General features: G+C 42.7%; 2 protein-coding genes across 4 annotated transcripts in view; both read right to left on the minus strand.

The window, feature by feature from the left end:
* Positions 1-3,455: 3,455 nt before the first annotated feature.
* LOC149453355 (uncharacterized) overlaps positions 3,456-22,481 on the minus strand; it is a 101,380-nt gene continuing 82,354 nt past the window's right edge. Inside the window, exons 1-4 of one of the 2 annotated variants that reach the window (XM_089688285.1) lie at positions 7,563-7,688; positions 7,310-7,453; positions 7,044-7,185; positions 3,456-6,631 (exon numbers count right to left, since the gene is read on the minus strand). In XM_089688285.1, the coding sequence (XP_089544411.1) occupies positions 5,163-6,631; positions 7,044-7,185; positions 7,310-7,405 (1,707 nt within the window). In that variant the 5' untranslated portion in view covers positions 7,406-7,453; positions 7,563-7,688 and the 3' untranslated portion in view covers positions 3,456-5,162. Of the gene's footprint in view, positions 6,632-7,043; positions 7,186-7,309; positions 7,454-7,562; positions 7,689-22,481 lie in introns of those variants that run through there. The other variant, XM_089688284.1, reaches the window with a different exon arrangement.
* On the minus strand, positions 12,849-18,127 carry LOC149453356 (uncharacterized). Of its 2 annotated transcripts, none has more exons than XM_089688379.1 (6): positions 18,015-18,127; positions 17,030-17,173; positions 16,612-16,811; positions 16,396-16,524; positions 16,126-16,273; positions 12,849-15,289 (listed from the first exon to the last, which is right to left on the minus strand). In XM_089688379.1, exons 2-6 carry the CDS (start codon positions 17,061-17,063, stop codon positions 13,923-13,925), a joined length of 1,878 nt encoding a protein of 625 aa, XP_089544505.1. In that variant the 5' UTR covers positions 17,064-17,173; positions 18,015-18,127; the 3' UTR covers positions 12,849-13,922. The 2 variants fall into 2 exon arrangements, with proteins under 2 accessions (XP_089544505.1, XP_089544504.1); XM_089688378.1 differs by having other exon boundaries at positions 16,612-16,913.

The raw sequence follows: 22,481 nt of genomic DNA on the forward strand, positions 1-22,481 counted from the left end.
TATAGTAATTCATCCCCCATAGTAATTCATCCCCCATAGTAATTCATCCCCCCTATAGTAATTCATCCCCCCTATAGTAATTCATCCCCCATAGTAATTCATCCCCCATATAGTAATTCATCCCCCATAGTAATTCATCCCCCATAATAATTCATCCCCCCTATAGTAATTCATTCCCCATATTAATTCTTCCCCCATATTAAGTCCCCAAGTCCCCCCTGTGTCAATTCACTTACCTTTGCTCCGTGCGTTCCTCTAGCCGTGTTCCCGTGCCGTTCCGGTGTAGCATGAAAATCTGTCTCCTATGAGGATCTGTCCCCCTCGACGTATCTGCGCATGTGCCAGTTTCAGGCATTAGCAGCCGATCGGCGATCTCCGGCACATGCGCAGATACGTCGAGGGGGACAGATCCTCATAGGAGACAGATTTTCATGCTACACCGGTCTTCAGGGCGGACTGTGAGAGGAGCCTAGCGGGAGCCTAGCTCCGCGGGCTGGATTAAAAGGTCCGCCGGGCCATATACGGCCCGCGGGCCGTAGTTTGCCCATTGCTGCCCTAAACCCTGACCAAAATTTGATCCCCTCTGACTATTCCACCAGACTGCTGCTCAGCCTCTAGCTAAAAACAATCAAATATCTCCCCCTAGCTACCTAGGAGGGTACTACACAGCTGGTCAGACTGATTTGTGTCTGATCAACTGCTTAGGAGGCCAGAGGAAATGTCTGTCATGCATGGTATACGTCTGTCATGCGCACATACACTATATAGCTAAAAGTATTGGGCCTGCCCTCCAAATCATGTGATTCAGATGTTCCAATCCCCTCCATATCATGTGATTCAGGTGTTTCAATCCCCTCCATATCATGTGATTCAGGTGTTCAAATCCCCTCCATATCATGTGATTCAGGTGTTCCAATCCCCTCCAGATCATGTGATTCAGGTGTTCAAATCCCCTCCATATCATGTGATTCAGGTGTTCCAATCCCCTCCCAATCATGTGATTCAGGTGTTCCAATCCCCTCCATGGACACAGGTGTATACAATCAAGCCCCTAGGCATGCAGACTGCTTCTACAAACATTGGTGAAAGAATGGGTCGCTCTCAGGAGCTCAGTGACTCCAAGCGTGGTCCCGTGATAGGTGGCCACCTGTGCAATAAGTCCATCTGTGACATTTCCTGGCTACTAAATATTCCACGCTCAACTGTTAGTGGGATTATAACAAATTGGAAGCAACTGGGAACAGCAACTCAGCCACCAAGTGGTAGGCCACATCACATGACAGAGCGGGGTCAGCGCATGCTGAAGCGCACAGTGCGCAGAAGTCGCCAACTGTCTGCAGAGTCAATAGCTAAAGACCTCCAAACTTGGTGTGGCCTTCAGATGAGCCCAACAACAGTGCGTAGAGAGCTTCATGGAATGGGTTTCCATGGCCGAGCAGCTGCATCCAAGCCTTCCATCACCAAGTGCAATGCAAAGCGTCAGATGCCGTGGTGTAAAGCATGCCGCCACTGGACTCTAGAGCAGTGGAGACATGTTCTCTGGAGTGACCAATCACGCTTCTCTGTCTGGCAATCCGATGGACGTGTCTGGATTTGGCGGTGGCCAGGAGAACGGTACTTGCCTGACTGCATTGTGCCAAGTGTAAAGTTTGGTGGAGGGGGGTTTATGGTGTGGGGTTGTTTTTTTAGGGGTTGGGCTTGGCCCCCTAGTTCCAGTAAAGGGAACTCACATTTTGGACAATTTCATGCTCCCAACTTTGTGGGAAGAGTTTGGGGATGGCTCCTTCCTGTTCCAACATGACTGCCCACCAGTGCACAAAGCAAGGTCCATAAAGACATGGAGGAGCCAGTTTGGGGTGGAGGAACTTGACTGGCCTGCACAGAGTCCTGACCTCAACCCCATAGAACACCTTTGGGATGAATTAGAGCGGAGACTGTGAGCCAGGCCTCCTCCCCTGACATCCGTGCCTGACCTGACAAATGTGCTTCTGGAAGAATGGTCCAACCTTCCCCCAGACACCCTCCTAAACCTTGTGGACAGCCTTCCCAGAAGAGTTGAAGCTGTTATAGCTGCAAAGGGCGGGGCCAACTCAATATTGTACCCTACGGACTAAGACTGGGGGGCCATTAAATGTCATGTGCGTGGAAATGCCGGCAGCCCAATACTATTGGCAATATAGTGCATATATATATATATATATATATATATATATAATATATAGAGAGAGAGAGAGATACATGATATTTAAAGTATTAATATAGTTCTGAAACACATTTGTTTCTCTTTGGCTTTAATTTAGTGTGCCGAGATAACATTCTATGTTGGAATTCCTATTATTTCAATTAAGTAATAGAGTACTATTGTTTAATATCCTTCAAAAAGCAGCTAGCACAGTGATAGAACACTTTCCATATAAAATGTGAGGTTTTTGTAGTCAAGTAGCACAGTTGTTGAGTAACGATAACAAATAGGATTCTAATGACCAATGGTAGACGTAGGTGTACATCTATGAACATGAGCTAAGCCGAGATAGTGACTTGGCTTGCAGCATCCTGCTTTACTGTACCTTGCAATATTTTAATGGGATTTATGATGCCTCTGCTTTTTGTTGAATGTAATGTAAGGAAGGTTCTTCCCACTGATCCCCAATGTAAGGAGCATTCTTCCCACTGACCCCCAATGTAAGGGGCATTCTTCCCACTGACCTCCAATGTAAGGGGCATTCTTCCCACTGATCACCAACGTAAGGGACATTCTTCCCACCGATCACCAATGTAAGGGACGTTCTTCCCACTGACCCCCAATGTAAGGGACATTCTTCCCACTGACCCCCAATGTAAGGGACATTCTTCCCACTGACCACCAATGTAAGGGACATTCTTCCCACTGACCCCCAATGTAAGGGACGTTCTTCCCACTGACCCCCAATGTAAGGGGCATTCTTCCCACTGACCTCCAATGTAAGGGACGTTCTTCCCACTGACCACCAATGTAAGGGACATTCTTCCCACTGACCACCAATGTAAGGGACATTCTCCCACTGATCACCAATGTAAGGCAACAATTTTCCAACTGGCTACCAATGTAGGAGAACATCTGCCCAGTGATCACCAACCTAAGGTTACGTAAGTTCAAATCCCAACCACAGCACCACCTGCCTGAAGTTTGCATGTTCTCCCTGTGCCTGCGTGGGTTTCCTGCGGGTACTCTGGTTTCCTCCCACACTCAAAAGACATGCTGATAGGTAAATTGTCTCCTGTCTACATTGGCCCTAGTATGTGTATGTATGAATGTGAGCTAGGGACCTTAGACTGTAAGTTCCTTGGGGGCGGGGACTGATGGGAACGTACAATATATATGTAAAGTGCTGCATAAACTAACGGCACCATATAAGTATGTGAAATAAATAATTTGGAATAAATCAATTAAAAAAAAGGGACAGAATACTGTAAAGTGTAGAGCTTTTACTTTCTTTATTTTAGAAAAGCAGAACGAGAGATTAACACACAATCAAATCATTTCTTTCAATCTCGCATAGCTGAAGAAAAAGAAAGATCAAATTCAGAGAACAAGAATGATTGAATGCGGAGGGGAGCTCAGCGGCACCACATCCCAAAATTCATCAAAATGAGAGAAGATACTAAGGAAGAAAAAAGGAGGAGAATGATAGAAACATAGAAAAAAATCACATAGAAAAAAAAAAGGAAGTAGATGAAATATTAATGATCAAATGAAATCACTTCCCAAGCTGTTCAATTCTGGCATTTCCGTCCTACGTGTAAAAATCACCATTTATCTGCTAAAAAAATTACAACCCCCACCCACACTTTTTTTTTTCGCTAGCAGAGACCCCAGAGTATAAAATTGTGGTCGCTGAAATGTTTTACATTATATAGTATTTGCTCAACAATTTTTCCAACACAATTGTTTTGAAAAAAAAAAAATACACTTTAACAGCTTATTTAAAAAAAAAAAAAATGCAGAGGCGACTAAATACCACCGAAAGGAAGCTCAATTCATGAGAAAAAAAAAAGGGACGCAAATTTCACTTGGGCGCGGCGTTGCATGACTGCAAAAAGTCAAAAATATTGTTTTTTTTCTCAAAATTGTCAGTCTTTTTTTGTTATAGCGCAAAAAATTAAAAAAAAAAAAAACATGCAGGCAATTAAATACCACCGAAAGGAAGCTCAATTCGTGAGAAAAAAAAAAGGACGTAAATTTAATTTGGGTGCGGCGTTGCATGACTGCGCAATTGTCAGTTAAAATAACGCAGCGCCGTAATGCAAAAAAAAAAAACCTGGTCAGGAAGGGGGGGTGGGGGAGAACCCTCTGGAGGGCGAAGGGTTACAATGGAGAAGCTGCTGAATTGCATGGTAGTGCGTTTTCACTGTGTTTTGCATTTTATTATTCTGCCCTGCAACAAAAAAAATTCCACTGTAAAAAAAAAAAAAAGAAATAAAAAAGCTAAACAAACGCGGTAAAAATGCGTTAAAAATGCGTGTAGAAAAATGAATAAAAAGCCAAACTGCATAGGTGTGAACGGAGCCGGATTCCATTGATAATAAATGTAAGCATCCCTATTTATGGAGACATCTGTGGTCTGTAAGACCCCCACATCCCTCTTCTATGCTGGAAAGCATGCAATTAAAAAAAAAAATAATAATAATAAATAATAATTTCAAGCTTTCCAGCAAAAGAAATGGCAGTGCTTACATCCGCCAGTGCCGGATGTGACGTGATGACATCGCTTCCGGCTTCCCAGGGTCATAGAGATGGCTGAGGACCCTATGACGTCATGAGGGCGGGAAGTGGTTAATAATAATGACACATGGGCTTGTCCAATGCTTTTACATTACATAATTCTTTGGTGAAGAACAAGGATACATTTCTGATTAAAACCTTTCCCGCACTCTAAACATGAATAAGGACGCTCCCCTGTGTGAATTCTTTGATGCTTAACAAGTTGTACTTTCTGAATGAAGCCTTTCCCGCACTCTGAACATGAATAAGGTCTCTCGCCCGTGTGTATTCTCTGGTGATTACCAAGGTCTCTTTTCTTAGAGAAACATTTCCCACACTCTGAACATTTAAAGGGAAGCTCACCCGTGTGGATTTTCTGGTGTTGAAGAAGGTTTCTTCGTTCTCTAAACCATACACCACACTATGAGCATAAGTACGAACACTCGTCTGTGTGGATTCTCTGATGATTAAGAAGGTGTGCCTTCTGAATGAAACATTTTCCGCACTCTGAGCATAGGAATGGACGCTCGCCCGTGTGAATTCTCAGGTGAAGGAGATAGTTTCCTTTTCGGCTGAAACATTTCCCACACTCTGAACATGAGAAAGGACGCTCACCTGTGTGACACCTCTGGTGACTGAGGAAGTTACCTTTATGACGAAAACATTTTCCGCACTCTGAACATGAAAAAGGAAGCTCACCCGTGTGACATCTTTGGTGACTAAGAAAGTTTCCTTTCTGACTGAAGCATTTCCCGCACTCTGAACATGAAAAAGGAAGGTTACCCGTGTGAAGTCTCTGGTGATTAAGAAAGCTTCCTTTCTGATTGAAACATTTCCCACACTCTGAACATGAGAAAGGATGCTCACTCTTGTGAATTTGCTGGTGGATAACAAGATGTCTTTTTTGAGTAAAGGCTTTTCCACACTCTAAACATGAATAAGGGCGCTCACCCGTGTGAACTCTCTGGTGAAAGACAAGACTACTTTTCTGAATGAAACTTTTCCCGCACTCTAAACATGAATAAGGACGCTCACCTGTGTGAGTTTTCTGGTGTTTAAGAAAGTTTCCTTTATGGATGAAACCTTTACCACACTCTGAACATGAGAAAGGACGCTCACCAGTATGAATTTTCTGGTGATTAACAAGTTCCACTTTCTGAAAAAAACATTTCCCGCACTCTGAACATGAATAGGGACGCTCACCTGTGTGAATTTTCTGATGTTTAAGAAGGTTTCTTTTGTCACGGAAACATTTCCCGCACTCTGAACATGAGAAAGGACGCTCACCCGTGTGACTTCTCTGGTGAGTAGCAAGGTCTACTTTCTGATTAAAACATTTCCCGCACTCTGAACATGAATATGGACGCTCGCCTGTGTGAATTCTCAGGTGGTTAAGAAGGTTGCTTTTGCAAGTGAAACACTTTCCACAATCTGAACATGAATAGGGACGGTCTCCTTGGTGAATTCTCTGGTGATTAAGAAAGTTATCTTTACGAACAAAACATTTCCCGCACTCTGAACATGAGAAAGGTCGTTCGCTTCTCTGATGTGTAAGAGGCTCTCTTGATTCTTTGAAAGATTCTCCAGATACCATACATGACAAGGATTGCTCTGCTGTGTGATCTCCTTCATGGTTTACAGAAGATCCCTTGAGGTGAGATGGATCTGTTGGTGTATCTGGATGGTGAGATCCCAGATTGGTGTCAGCAGTAATAGTTTGTGGGTTATGGGAAGATCCCTCAGGATCACAGGAATCCATTGGTCTCTGCGAGTGATGAGGTCTCTGGTGTATTATTTGTGTATTGGGATTTTCTCCTGGAGGACATTGTGTGGTGGCATCTTCATCTGCTTTATATTCTGAAGATCCGTTATTCCAGACATAGAGTCCACCTGTTGGAAATCAACGTTTCCATGTTAGAGGAATTCTTCCTTCAGAAGTCATATACAGGATGTTGGTCTAACGCTCTACAGTATCTCAGAGCTCCGGCATTGAATTGGGGCAATCAGAACAGAAAACATGAATACAAACCAGACAAAGGATACAAAGATGGACCTTTCATATGGTGTCCAGTATCTCCTCCTCATTTGTTGGGAACGTGACGTTATATTGAGGAATGGAGATGGACCTTTCATATGGTGTCCAGTATCTCCTCCTCATTTGTTGGGAACATGACGTTATATTGAGGAATGAAGATGGACCTTTCACACCATAAAGATTATCTCCACCTGTAATTATTTAAATAGTACTAGAAATGAAAGAAAAAATATAAAATTGTTTCTGCATTTCGTGTTTGTGACTTACTTTTGTCCATACGTAGAGAAGATTCCTCCTGTTTACTTTTCATAACCATCTCCCCCTCCTCCATAGACTGCTGATCTCCACCCACCAACCTCTCTTCTTCTTCCACTTTAATCTCAACTTTGATGTCTTTTAGTTCTTCATTCTAAACCCAAAGATGATAGAATATAACATCTAGAAAAAAGTAACTGCAAATAGAAAAGATTATATGTAAGAATGTCATAACAGAATTTATTTTTCCTTTAGTTCTGTAGCTCAGTCCTACCTACCTGATGATGGTGAGGGATGCTGTGATCTTCCCGTGTGGAATCCCGGGAATATAAAGAACTACCCTCCATAGGCTGCTGATCTCCACTAACAAACATCTGTTCTTCTAATTTAATTTTAACTTTGATGTCTTTCAGTTCTTCACCCTAAACCCCAAAGATGATAGAAAACATTCGTAAAATAAAGAGATTATATAAAAGAATGTCATCTCATATCATAGAGTTTATTTAGTTCCAGTTTATCAGTCCCACCTACCTGATGATGGTGAGGGATGGTGTGATCTTCCTGTGTGGAATCCCGGTAATACAGAGGACGGGGACATCTCTCTGGTGGGTTCCCATTACTGGATCCATCTACCTGATGATGGTGGGGGATGGTGTGATCTTCCTGTGTGGAATCCCAGGAATACAGAGGACGGGGACATCTCTGTGGTGGGTTTCCATGACTGGATCCATCTGTAGGAAACACACACACTGACTGAATCCATTGTTTCTATGTGTTTATCAGATGATGGGGGATCTAGGTGGATCCTCCGTACTACTCTCTCCTTTACAATAAAGTCTCCTCTTACCCGGTGATGTGAGGGGCGGCTGATTGTCCATCATGACGTCCTTGTAGAGGTCCTTGTGTCCTTCTAAATACTCCCACTCCTCCATGGAGAAATAGACAGTGACATCCTGACACCTTATAGGAACCTGACACACACAATGATACAGTCACCATCCAGACACATCCCTTGGATAAAGTAACTTCCTGTCCAGGGGATGATTGTCAAACAAAACAAGGGGGAAAATAAGCCTGACTGAGGTACATAGAATGACTATATTGTGGGGCCTCTCCTATTAGTATCACTGGACTAGCTCTGGAGTAAAAGATGGATAAATGGTTCTATATTTAGGACGTATCCGGTCTATAAACCAGAGGCTCTGGATGGACGGTTGGATAAATGGTTCTATATTTAGGACGTATCCGGTCTATAAACCAGAGGCTCTGGATGGACGGTTGGATAAATGGCTCTATATTTAGGATGTATCAGGTCTATAAACCAGAGGCTCTGGATGGACGGTTGGATAAATGGCTCTATATTTAGGACGTATCCGGTCTATAAACCAGAGGCTCCGGACGGACGGTTGGATAAATGGCTCTATATTTAGGACGTATCCGGTCTATAAACCAGAGGCTCCGGATGGACGGTTGGATAAATGGTTCTATATTTAGGACGTATCCGGTCTATAAACCAGAGGCTCTGGATGGACGGTTGGATAAATGGTTCTATATTTAGGACGTATCCGGTGTATAAACCAGAGGCTCCGGATGGACGGTTGGATAAATGGTTCTATATTTAGGACGTATCCGGTCTATAAACCAGAGGCTCTGTATGGACGGTTGGATAAATGGTTCTATATTTAGGACGTATCAGGTCTATAAACCAGAGGCTCTGGATGGACGGTTGGATAAATGGCTCTATATTTAGGACGTATCAGGTCTATAAACCAGAGGCTCCGGATGGACAGTTGGATAAATGGCTCTATAGTTCGACCTTTAAATGGCCAAAAATTAAAATAGCATGATATTACCTCATTTACCTTGAGATCCGGAAGTGGCTCCAAACATATTTATTAACAAGTCACTTTTTATCTGGAACTTCCTGTCTTCACCCTACCTCACTTCCTTCTTGTTCCATGCTCTTGAGATCTCCATCTTGTGGAGAATATAAATACTGCTGCCTACGTTATCCTTTTGGATATGAAAACCTGCATCACGGTGAAATCTTCAATCTCTTTGCATATTTTATACATCAAAGTAAAATATCAGTAATTAAAGTATCAAAAATATCAATTTAAATTTTTATATATACAGTATGTACACCGATTAGCCATTACTTTGTGATCACCCACCTAATATTGAGTAGACCTCCTTTTTGCTGCCAAAACAGCCCTGCTGCCTCGTCGGACATCACTTGAAGGCAGGGGCGGACTGACCATTTGGAAACTCGGGCACCGCCCGAGGGCCCATGGTCAGTAGGGGGCCCCATGGGATGCCAGTTACCTTTTTCATAGGCTTTTTTGAGTTTGGGCAAGGACACAGGGGCTCCATGATCCCCTATTGCCCGGGGGGCCCCATGAATTGTCAGTCCGCCCCTGCTTGAAGGTACGCTGTGGTATCTGGCACCAAGCTGTCAGTAGCAGATCCTTTAACTCCCGTACATTGGGAATTTGGGTCTCCATGGATCGGACTTGTTTTTTTTGCACATTCCACAGAAGCACGATTGGATTGAGATCTGGAGAATCTGGAGGCCAAGTCAACAGCTCAAACCCATTGGGTTGATTTTCCAAAACTGGGGAGTGCAAAATCTGGTGCAGCTCTGCATAGAAACCAATCGGCTTCCAGATTTTTTGGTTAACAAGCTGAAGTTAGAAGCTTATTGGCTACCATGCACAACTGCACCAGATTTTGCACTCACTGGTTTTAGTAAATCAACCCCGTGTTCCTCAAACCATTCTTGAACCATTTTTGCAGGGTGTAAGTCACATGATGCTGCTGAAAGAGGCCACTGACATCAAGGAATGCTATTTCCATGAAGCGGTGGGCTTGGTCACCATCAATGTTTAGATAGGTGGGACATGTCAAGTAATGTCTACATGAATGGAGGAACCAAGGTTTCCCAGCAGTGCATTACCCAAAGCATCACACGGCCACTGCTGCCTGGCCTTCTTACCATAGTGCACTCTGGTGCCATCTCTTCTCCAGGTGACGTACACCCACCCAAAATGTGCTTCAGCTGACCAGGCCACCTTCCTCCATGGCTCCGAGGTCCAGTTCTGATGCTCACGTGCCCATTGTAGGCTTACTTGGCTGTTGACACGGGTCAGCATGGACACCCTGACTGGTCTGCAAGTACACAGCCCCATATACAAGCAACTGTGATGTCCATTTTATTCTGCTTTTAACACGTCAGCTTCAGGGACAACATGTTTACCCATTGCCTAATATAGCCCACCAACTTCTAGATGCCATTGTAACAAGACAATCAATGCCATTCAGTTAACTTATCAATGGTCATAAATGTATGGCTGATCCAGGGCTTTTTTCAGTGGGAACGCGGGGGAATGCAGTTCTGGAACCTCCAGGTCTGTTGATGCTGGCTGCTGAGGGAAATATTGTTGCTTGAGATCTTTTTTTTTTTACGGGGGGGGGGGTTCTATTGTTGCTGGGGAGGTCTACTGTTGCTGGTGAGGGATCTGTTATTGCTAGGGGTGGGTCTTATGTTGCTGAGTGGTCAATTGTTGCTGGGAGGGATCTACTGTTGCTGGGAAGGTCTACTGTTGCTGGTGAGGGATCTGTTATTGCTAGGTATGGGACTTATGTTGCTGGAGGTCTACTGTTGCTGGTGGGGGATCTGTTATTGCTGGGGGTGGGCCTTATGTTGCTGAGTGGTCAATTGTTGCTGGGAGGGATCTATTGTTGTTGGAGGGGTATTTTGTTGTGGGGTCCATTGTTGGTGGGAAGATCTACTGTTGCCGGGGGGGGGGGGGTCTATTGTCACTGGCTTCAGGGGATCTATTTTACAGCTTTTCTTGCTATCATTACCAAATTCCATACAAATTACTTAGCACCTCTAAATGATACTTGGGTCTATATCCTATAAATGTAGTGGTACTGAAAGGTGGGTTGGGTGTTGAACAAAGGAACAGTGCTTGGAGTTGGGTAGGAAATTGAACCAAAGAACGGTGCTTGAAGTTGGGTAGAGAGTTGAACCAAGGAACGGTGCTCGGAGTTGGGTAGGGAGTTGAACCAAGGAACGGTGCTCGGAGTTGGGTAGGGAGTGAAACCGTGTGTTGTGAATTCAAGATCAGGTCAAAACCAGACTTGCTCGAGATCTTTTTACGACAACCATTAGCAGACTCTGGCCTAATGGAGGTTTTTGATATCCTGCTTTTTTGTTGCTTGGAATATTTTAAGTGATTTATTATGCTTCTGCTTTTTGATGAATGCAATGTTAGGGAGGTTCTTCGCACTAACCACCAATGTAAGGGACATTCTTCCCACTGACCACCAATGTAAGGGACATTCTTCCCCCTGATCCTCAATGTAAGGGACATTCTTCCCACTGATCACCAATGTAAGGGACATTCTTCCCACTGACCACCAATGTAAGGGACATTCTTCCCCCTGATCCTCAATGTAAGGGACATTCTTCCCACTGATCACCAATGTAAGGGACATTCTTCCCACTGATCACCAATGTAAGGGACATTCTTCCCACTGATCACCAATGTAAGGGACATTCTTCCCACTGACCACCAATGTAAGGGACATTCTTCCCACTGACCACCAATGTAAGGGACACATTGTAAAGGACATTCTTCCCACTGACCACCAATGTAAGGGACATTCTTCCCACTGACTACCAAAGTAAGGGGACATTTTTCTGCAACTGACTACCCATGTAAGGGATATTCTTAATTCTGACTGTCCATGTAAGGTGTCATTTTTGCATCAATAAAAGGGCCATTCCTCCCACTGACCATCAATGTAAGGGACATTCCTCCCACTGACCATCAATGTAAGGAAAATTCTTCCCACTGACTACCAATGTAAGGGACATTCTTCCCACTAACTACCAAAGTAAGGGGGCATTTTTCCAACTGACTAGCCATGTAAGGGACATTCTTAATTCTGACTGTCCATGTAAGGTGTCATTTTTCACCAATAAAAGGGCCATTTCTCCCACTGACCATCAATGTAAGGGACATGCTTCCCACTGACCCCCAATGTAAGGGGCATTAATCCCACCGATCACCGACGTAAGGAACATTCTTCCCACTGATCACCAATGTAAGGGACATTCTTCCCACTGACCCCCAATTTAAGGGACATTCTTCCCACTGACCCCTAATGTAAGCGGCATTCTTCCCACTGATCTCCAATGTAAGGGACATTCTTCCCACTGACCCCCAATGTAGGGGACATTCTTCCCACTGACCCCCAATGTAAGGGACATTCTTCCCACTGACCACCAATGTAAAGGACATTCTTCACAGTGACCCCCGATGTAAGGGACATTCTTCCCACTGACCCCCAATGTAAAGGATATTCTTCCCACTGACCACCAATGTAAAGGACATTCTTCATGTTGACTAAAATATCAGGAGGCACTTCTTCACTCACCAACTATGAAACTAATCTCCACTTACCCGCCAATGTATGGGGGGTCCTCCTCTACTTACCACATGTACTGACATGATGGGTATGTCCCTTCTATCATAGATGAAGATAATGAGTGTGAAATTATGAAACTGATCACTGTGACCATGAGGAGCACAACCAAAATGGCAATGACGGGAACGTTCTATGCGCCGTTTGTACCGTCTCCATCGATCCATCGAAATATTATCTGATTCACGCGAGGAACTGGACCTTCTGCACTCTCCGTTCCAATGACAAGACACCAAGGGATAATCTCTGTGAACTGAGCACCTTCCAATCATCGATCGTCTCGGCAGGATGTTCATTTGTCAAAGAAGACCCAGAACAGAATGTTGTCAAGTGTAGAGCTTTATTTGTTATTTTTTTTGCAGATGAAGTGATTAACACACAATACATCTAAATAAAATCTTGCACAGCGAAGTCAAAGAAAACTCAAATTTCATAAGCATTACGCAAGGGCTGGTCCAATGGAAGCCAATAGGGGATCATGGGGCCCCTGTGTCCTTGCCCAAACTCAAAAAAGTCTATGAAAAAGGTACCAGGGGCATCTCATGGGGCCCCCTACTGACCCCAGGCCCTTGGGCAGTGCCCGAGTTTCCAAATGGTCAGTCCGCCCGATTACCCTTTGGGTCAAGAAATTTTGAGGAAAAAAAAGAACAATGACGTACATCGGCCATGAAATAGCACAGATTATTTCCATGGTGCGGTCCATGTGGGGCCCCCGAGTCAGCACTTTATGTTTAGAGAACCGTACTGCTAAACTTCCCATAGACCTAGATCTACGACGTGGTATCATAAAGTTTAGAGTCGTTTTTTTTCAATGCGCCAACAGATAGCAGCACGCACGGTCACAGGGAACACCAACATTCCTAAGTCAGTGTGCCAAAAGACTTCACCCCGTGTACATCGGGAGCTCGGCAACTGGTGTTATTCTGACCACGTGCGTTACCCCGTCTGCTGTTTTATCATGGACAGCGAATTAGGACAAAGAGCCAACGTGAAATTCTGCGTGAAACTGGGCAAATCTGATGCAGAGACTGAGGGCTTCACAGAACAGCTGGATTTATACTGAGATCACATGCCACACAGGAGGACTCTATTTACTAATTAGGTGACTTCTGAAGGCAATTGGTTCCACTAGATTCTAGTTAGCGGTGTCAGAGTAAAGGGGGCTGAATACAAATGCTGCCACACTTTTCATAGATTTATTGGTCACAAATGTTGGAAACCATTTCTCATTTTCCTTCCACTTCACAATTATGTGCCACTTTGTGTCGATCTATCACATCAAATCCCAGTAATATACATTGACGGTTTTGGTTGTCATGTGACAAAGTGTGGGAAAATTTCAAGGGGTGTGAAGACTTTTGCAAGGCACAGTTATCCATCTCAATACAAAGGCTGTTAGTCCATGTGAATTCTCCAGTGTTCAGCAAGCGCACATTTTGTAGCGAAAACTTTCCCACACACCGAACATGAATAAGGACCTTCTCCTGTGTTAAGTCTCTGGTGTTCAGCAAGTATATGTTTCTGAGAGAAACTTTTCCCGCACTCTGAACATGAAGGACGCTCACCCGTGTGGATTTTCTGGTGTGCAGAAAGTGCGCTTTTATGAGTGAAACCTTTCCCGCATTCCGTGCATGTATAAGGACGCTCGCCCGTGTGAAGTCTCTGGTGTTCAACAAGTATGTGTTTCTGAGAGAAACATTTACCGCACTCTGTACATGAAAAAGGCCGCTCGCCCGTGTGGACTCTCTGGTGTATGTTAAGGCTTTTCTGAAGGGAGAAAGATTTCCCGCACTCCGAACATGAATAGGGACGCTCACCTGTATGACTTCTCTGGTGTTGAACAAGGCATCCTTTCTCCTTGAAACATTTCCCACAATCTGAACATGAGTACGGGCGCTCCCCCGTGTGGATTCTCTGATGAATAATAAGCCCTTCTTTCCGAATGTAACTTTTACCGCACTCTGAACACGAATAAGGACGCTCCCCGGTGTGAGTTTTCTGATGTAAAACTAGGCTTGCTTTCTGAAGGAAACATTTCCCGCAATCTGAACATGTAAATGGGCGGTCACCCGTGTGGGTTTTCTGGTGTTTACGAAGGCCACCTTTTTCTTTGAAACATTTCCCGCACTCTTCACATGAGAACGGACGCTCATCCCTGTGATATTTCAGGTGTAAAACAAGCTGCGCTTTCAAACTGAAGCATTTCTCGCACTCAGGACATGCAAAAGGACGTTCACCCGTGTGAATTCTCTGGTGTATAAGGAGGCTTCCTTTCTGAATGAAAGATTTCCCGCACTCTGAACATGAGAAAGGACGCTCACCTGTGTGAATTTTCTGGTGATTGAGAAAGTTACCTTTCTGATTAAAACATTTCCCGCACTCTACACATGAGAACAGACGTGCATTCTTGTTATTTTTCTGGTGTATAGGAGGCTCTCTGGTTTCTTCAAAAGATTTCCCAGACACCGTACATGACAATGAGCCTTCTCCAGTGTGATCTCCTTCATCGTTCATGGAAGATCCCTTGAGATTAGATGGAACTGTTGAAGTATCTGTACTGTGAGATCCCAGATGTATATCTGGAGTAATAATATGTGATCTATCAGAAGATTCCTCAGATTTAGAGGGATCCATTGGTCTCTCCAATTGTTGAGGTCTCTGATTCATTTGTGTATCGGAATTTTCTCCTGGAGGACATTGTGTGGTGGCATCTTCATCTGCTTTATATTCCGAAGATAATCTATCCCAGAAATAGAGTCCACCTGTTGGAAATCAACGTTTCCATGTTAGAAGAATTCTTCCTTCAGAAGTCATATACAGCATGTTGTTCGAACGCTCTACAGTATCTCAGAGCTCCGGCATGTAATTGGGGCAATCAGAACAGAAAATATGAGGAATGGAGATGGTCCATTCATATGGTGTATAGTATCTCCTCCTCATTTGTCGGGAACATGACGTTATAGAGGAATGGAGATGGACCTTCCATATGGTGTACAGTATCTCCTCCTCATTTGTTGGGAACATGACGTTATATTGAGGAATGGACATGGACCTTTCATATGGTGTCCAGTATCTCCTCCTCATTTGTTGGGAACATGACGTTATATTGAGGAATGGAGATGGACCTTCCATATGGTGTCCAGTATCTCCTCCTCATTTTTTGGGAACATGACGTTATATTGAGGAATGGAGATGGACCTTCCATATGGTGTCCAGTATCTCCTCCTCATTTGTTGGGAACGTGACGTTATATTGAGGAATGAAGATGGACCTTTCATATGGTGTCCAGTATCTCCTCCTCATTTGTTGGGAACGTGACGCTATATTGAGGAATGGAGATGGACCTTCCATATGGTGTCCAGTATCTCCTCCTCATTTGTTGGGAACATGACGTTATATTGAGGAATGAAGATGGACCTTTCATATGGTGTCCAGTATCTCCTCCTCATTTGTTGGGAACGTGCCGTTATATTGAGGGATGGAGATCAGCCTTCCACATGGTTTACATTATCTCTACCTGATAATTATTCAAATACATTTTTATACTCAAAGAAAAATGAAAATTTACTTTTTTCCGCATTTAGTGTTTATTACTTACTTGTGCTGATATAAAGAGAAGATTCCTCCTGTTTACTTTTCACAGTCATCTCCCCCTCCTCTATAGACTGCTGATCTCCACTCACCAACCTCTCTTCTTCTTCCTCTTTAATTTCAACTTTAACGACTTTTATGTCTTGTTCCTGAACCTGAAAATGATAAAAATTATATATCTGGAAAAATTGACTGCCAATAATAAAATATTACATACTGTATAAGAATGTTATCTGATAGTTTTTACAATGATTTTTCATCTCTGTTGCCCCTCTACCTGGACACGGTGAGCTTCCTTTGTAGAACCCTTGGAATATAAAGGACCACCCATCGGCTGCTGATCTCCACTAACAAACATGTGTTCTTCCTCTTTCATTTCAGGTTTGATGTCTTTCAGTTCTTCATCCTGAACCCCAAAGATGGTAGAATAAAGAAGAATGTCATCTTATAGCTCAGGATACATTTTTAGGTCTTCATGCTCAGTCCCACCTACCTGATGATGGTGAGGGATGGTGTGACCTTTCATTGTGGAATCCCGGGAATACAGAGGACGGGGACATCTCCCTGGTGGGTTCCCATTACTGGAACCATCTACCTGATGATGGTGAGGGATGGTGTGACCTTCCTGTGTGGAATCCCGGGAATACAGAGGACGGGGACATCTCTCTGGTGGGTTCCAATTACTGGATCCATCTACCTGATGATGGTGAGGGATGCTGTGATCTTCCTGTGTGGAATCCCGAGAATTCAGACGACGGGGACATCTCTCTGGTGGGTTCCCATGACTGGATCCATCTGTAGGAAACACACACACTGACTGAATCCATTGTTTCTATGTGTTTATCAGATGATGGGGGATCAAGGTGGACCCTCCGTACTGCTCTCTCCTTCACAATAAAGTCTCCTCTTACCCAGTGATGTGAGGGGCAGCTGATTGTCCATCATGACGTCCTTGTAGAGATCCTTGTGTTCACTTTCTGGTCAGGTGACCAACAACAAGAACAGGATGGGAGTGGAATTCAAATCTCAAGTTGGGCTTTCAAGAGAAGTATTACCTGATAAATATAAGATTGGAGAGAATCCATTTTTACTAAGAAGTACTGACCATGTATGATGGAGGACATGTAGACATGACAATGGCCGGGAATGTCTATATTGTGAGCCCCGTCCTATAAGTGTCACTGGACTATGCTTGTACTGTACCCATGGATGTCACCATGACAGCCAACTCTACCAAATAGGTCTAGGGGCATCCATGCCAAGTATAGTACTGGTTTTGGTCCTTATGAAACCCGAAACCAACAACATCAAGGACTTTTTTTTTACATAGTCTGGCTGAAAAATGACAAAAGTCCATCCAGTTCAACCATCTTCCCTTCTTTGATAGCTGCAAGGGTAGAGGAGTTTAGACTGTGCCCTGATTGGCTGTTGCTACAGCTGAAAAAGACCCACCCCCTCGCATCCATAGTGCTAGAGGACCTCTGGATGCCTGGCCCAGGGTGGCTTCTGGTCACGTTCAGTCCAACCCACCACATGGGAAACAGTAGAAGACCCTCGTGGGGTTCAAGAAGAGTCTCCGGGGACCCAGGAGATCTGTTGACCAAAGATGTGGAGAAGTGACCTCCTGTGCTGCGTGGGGGGGGGGGGGGGAGGGTAGCACAGTGTACTCCAGTGGAATGTGGTTAGCGACCGGGGCATGTTCCCAGGAGGTGTAGCCCCGGGAGGGAAGCAGCGGGAGCCCAGTGCTGTATGCAGGGTCCTATGGAGGGCAAAGAGTCCCGCATGGCAGAGGAGAGGGCTGCTGGGATTGAGGGAGATGAAGAAAACAGTTGGATGCATTAAAAAAAACATAAAAAGAAGGAAAAAAATAGAAAGAACGGAAAAAAAAGAAATGACCTTATCTACCTCGTTATCCGATAATTCCTCCTGGCTTTTACCTAATAAGTCACCTCTCATCAGGAACTTCCTGTCTTCACCCCACATCACTTCCTGTCTGTACCTGAGATCACCTCCTGTCTGTACTCAACATCACTTCCTGTCTGTACCTGAGATCATTTCCTGTCTGTACCCAACATTACCTCCTGTCTGTACTCAACATCACTTCTTGTGTACCTGTCATCACTTCCTGCCTCTCATAACTTCCTGTGTGTACCTGAAATCACTTCTTGTCTGTCCCTGACATCACTTCCTGTCCCAGGCATCACTTCCTGTCTTTACCCAACATCACCTCCTCCTTTGCTTTCCATGCTCTTCATGTGGAGAATTTAACCCCTCCCCCTCCAGAGGATTTCCCCCTTCCTGACCAGTCCAGTCTTTGAGTTATGGAGCTGGGTTACTTTCTCTGACAATTGCACGGTCGTGCAACGCCGCACCCAAATTCAATTTACGTCCTTTGTTTCCCACGAATGAAGCTTTCTTTCGGGGGTATTTGATCGCCTGTGCGTTTTTAATTTTTAGTACTATAAACAAAAAAAGTCCAACAATTTTGAAAAAAAAAATATTTTTGACTTTTTGCTATAAAACCTGTCCAGTAAAAAAAAAAAAAATAAAAAACAAATTTCGTGATAAATTTAGGCCAATTTTTTTTTTAAAAAACCCAATATGTTTTACTTTTTTGCTATAAAACATGTCCAGTAAAAAAAAAGTAGAAAAAAAAACAAATTTCGTCATAAATTTAGGCCAATTTTTTTTTTTTTAAAACCCAATATTTTTGACTTTTTGCTATAAAACATGTCCAGTAAAAAAAAAATGAATAGAAAACAAATTTAGTCATAAATTTAGGCCAATTTTTATAAAAAAAAAAAATTTTTTACTTTTTGCTATAAAACATGTCCAGTAAAAAAAAAATGAAAAAACAAATTTCGTCATAAGTTTAGGCTATTTTTGTTTAAAAACCCCAATATTTTTTTACTTTTTTGCTATAAAACATGTCCAGTAAAAATAAAATGAATAAAAAACAAATTTCGGCATAAATTTAGGCCAATTTTTTAAACAAAAAAACCCCAATATTTTTGACTTTTTGCTATAAAACATTGTAATAGTAATAAAAGTGATAAAAAAAAAAAATAAAAAGGGATGGTAAAAATTAAAAAGAAAAAACATTTATAAGTGCCCCCATCCTGCCGTGCTCAAGCGCAAAAGCAAATGTATATGTAAATTGCGCATGCATACCATGTTGGCAGCACACATGTGAGGTATCGCCGCGATCGTTAGAGCACGAACAATAATTCTAGCGTGAGATCTCCTCTGTAACTCCAAACTGGTAACCTGTGAAAATGTTTAAAATATTACTTATGGAGATTTTTAAGTTCTGTAGTTTGGCGCGTGTGCAGTTTTAAAGCGTGACGTGTTAGGTATCTATTTTCTCTCTGTAACACCTTTTAAAAAAATTGAGGAAATCACCCCAACATACCACCAATGTAAGGAGACATGCTTCCCATTGCCCCCCCCCCCCCCATATGAAGGACTTTCTTCCCAACATACCACCAATGTAAGGAGACATGCTTCCCATTGCCTATAAATCAAAGGGACATTCTTCCCTTTTACTGCCATTGTAAGGGAAAATATTCCCATATACCACCAATGTAAGGGGACATTCTTCTCATTTACAAACAATATGAAGGACGTTCTAGCCAATAACTACCAATGTAAGGGACTTTTTTCCATTGACTACAAATCACATTTTTCCCATTTACCGCCATTGTAAGGGAAATTATTACCAGGTACCACCAATGTAAGGAGACATGCTTCCAATTTACCCCACTATGAAGGACTTTCTTCCCAATGACCACCAATGTAAGGGACTTCTCTCCTCTGAGTACTAATCAAAGGGACATTTTCCCCATTTACCACCAATGTAAGGGACAGTCTTCCCAATTAGCACCAATATGGAAGACAATTTTCCCACTGACCACCAATGTAAAGGACTTCTTTACTCTGAGTACCAATTGAAGGGACATTCTTCCCTTTTACTGCCATTGTAAGGGAACATATTCCCACATACCACCAATGTAAGGGGACATTCTTCTCATTTACAAACAATATGAAGGACTTTATAGCCAATGACTACCAATGTAAGGGACTTTTTTCCATTGACTACAAATCACATTTTTCCCATTTACCGCCATTGTAAGGGAAATTATTACCAGGTACCACCAATGTAAGGAGACATGCTTCCAATTTACCCCACTATGAAGGACTTTCTTCCCAATGACCACCAATGTAAGGAAACATTCTTCCAATTTACCCCAATATGAAGGACTTTCTTCCCAATGACTGAAATTGTGAAGCCTACCAATGTGACCATAAGGAAGATAACCAAGATGGCAGTGCTCGGAATATTCTATGTGGTATTTGTAATGGTTCCATGTATCCTGGCACAGGTGTAGAACTGGACCATCTAGACCAGCCTTTCTCAACCTTTTCAACACAGAGGAACCCCTAAAATAACTTTCCGGTCTCAGGGAACCCCTGCAAAAAATGACTGTGTCTAAAACTCATGATACAATAGTGTGATGGTCAGTGGGAAGAATGCTCCTCATACTTGAGGTCATTGGGAAGAATGCTCCTCACACTTGTTTAATTGGGAAGAATGCTCTTCACACTTGTGTCATTGGAAAGAATGCTCTTCACACTTGTTTCATTGGGAAGAATGCTCCTCACACTTGTGTCATTGGGAAGAATGCTCCTCACATTTGTGTCATTGGGAAGAATGCTCTTCACATGTTTTGTCATTGGGAAGAATGCTCCTCACACTTGTGTCATTGGGAAGAATGCTCCTCACACTTGTGTCATTGGGAAGAATGCTCCTCACACTTGTGTCATTGAAAAGAATGCTCCTCACACTTGTGTCATTGGGAAGAATGCTCCTCACACTTGTTTAATTGGGAAGAATGCTTCTCACACTTGTGTCATTGGGAAAAATGCTCCTCACACTTGTGTCATTGGGAAGAATGCTCCTCACACTTGTGTCATTGAAAAGAATGCTCCTCACACTTGTGTCATTGGGAAGAATGCTCCTCACACTTGTTTAATTGGGAAGAATGCTTCTCACACTTGTGTCATTGGGAAAAATGCTCCTCACACTTGTGTCATTGGGAAGAATGCTCCTCACACTTGTGTCATTGGGAAGAATGCTCCTCACACTCGTGTCATTGGGAAAAATGACTCCCTTATAGATAGATAAAAAGATCATTGGTGTCAGTATGTTAGAAGCTTTCCTTAACCTAATATCTAATATCTTCTTATTAACAGTACTAACATAAGTATGAATGAGTTGGATCTTAATAGAATAGTTGAGTTATTATATTTATATTTGTTCTAGATTGGGAAAAGTAAGTAATTAGACTTCATAGTCTGTGAATATACATATGAACATATATCTTGGGTTTTCTTTACATTCAAGCCACACATGTGGTAGCAATTGGTCTATCCATCCTCCCCCATCTATGTAAGAGATTATGTTTCACTAACTAGAGTATTGTAAAAATCTATTTCATACATGTTTGGGTTTACAAGGTTTATACTGTAATATTTCTTGATTACGATATTTATATATGAGATAATTCTTATTAAGATTACTTTTAGGAGAATATATATATATATATATATATATATATATATGTGTGTGTAATACATCTAATTTACTCTGATTGATGGAATGTCTAGGCCTTCTTAGGTTACACTCAGACTTTAGGAGAAGTAGACTGGAGGTTTGTTATATATACACATCTGTTTCCAATTATCTTTGTGGGACTACAAGGAGAAGATCAGCCCATTTTTAGGAGATGGTGGGGGCTGGATTGCTCTTTCAAGAGCAGAACAAAGGTTTCAGTCTCACTCACACTTTGCTTGAAGCCTTGATGCGTTACACACTACACACTACACACATATACATATATACAATCTTATTATCAAGAACTTAACTATATTTTTTGGACATTATTTAAACATTCTGTATGCCAATATTTTATATCTAATTTTATGCAACATTATTATTAAATCATCTTTTTGAGTTTATGCAAGAAGTGGAAGGACTTTCTATCTGAACATTTCTCATCAATACAAGTTAATAAAATATCGAGACAATACGATATTTTACAGTGGCGAGCCTCCAGTTCGATTCGTTTCCGACAATCGCTTATTTTTTACTTTTTTTCTCTTTCACCTTGATGAGAGGGAAGATGTTTGTAAGTCAACAAAATATGAAATCAAGCTTTCAGGAGAAGTAAAAGTCTTCAACAGATGAATCGTTGGCATAATCGAGAACCTAAAAGCAGAATTGGTGAGAATTTTGCGCAATTGCAAGAAACGCTGTTCCTTGGTGATGTCATTTCCCGCCAAGAGAGAAAAGACGCGTTATGT

Source organism: Staurois parvus, unplaced genomic scaffold, assembly GCF_062004578.1.
Source record: "Staurois parvus isolate SC_StPar_1 unplaced genomic scaffold, SC_StPar_1.0 ptg000449l, whole genome shotgun sequence".
Lineage (NCBI taxonomy): Eukaryota > Metazoa > Chordata > Amphibia > Anura > Ranidae > Staurois > Staurois parvus.

Excerpts from the sequence above, each read along its gene's own strand:
- LOC149453356 (XM_089688378.1), bottom strand. The coding sequence starts at position 17,063 with ATGATGGACAATCAGCTGCCCCTCACATCACTGG. Across the intron at positions 16,914-17,029 it reads GCTGCCCCTCACATCACTGG|ATGGATCCAGTCATGGGAAC; the intron begins GTAAGAGGAGAC and ends TGTTTCCTACAG. Across the intron at positions 16,274-16,395 it reads AGGAAGCTCACCGTGTCCAG|GTTCAGGAACAAGACATAAA; the intron begins GTAGAGGGGCAA and ends TATCATTTTCAG.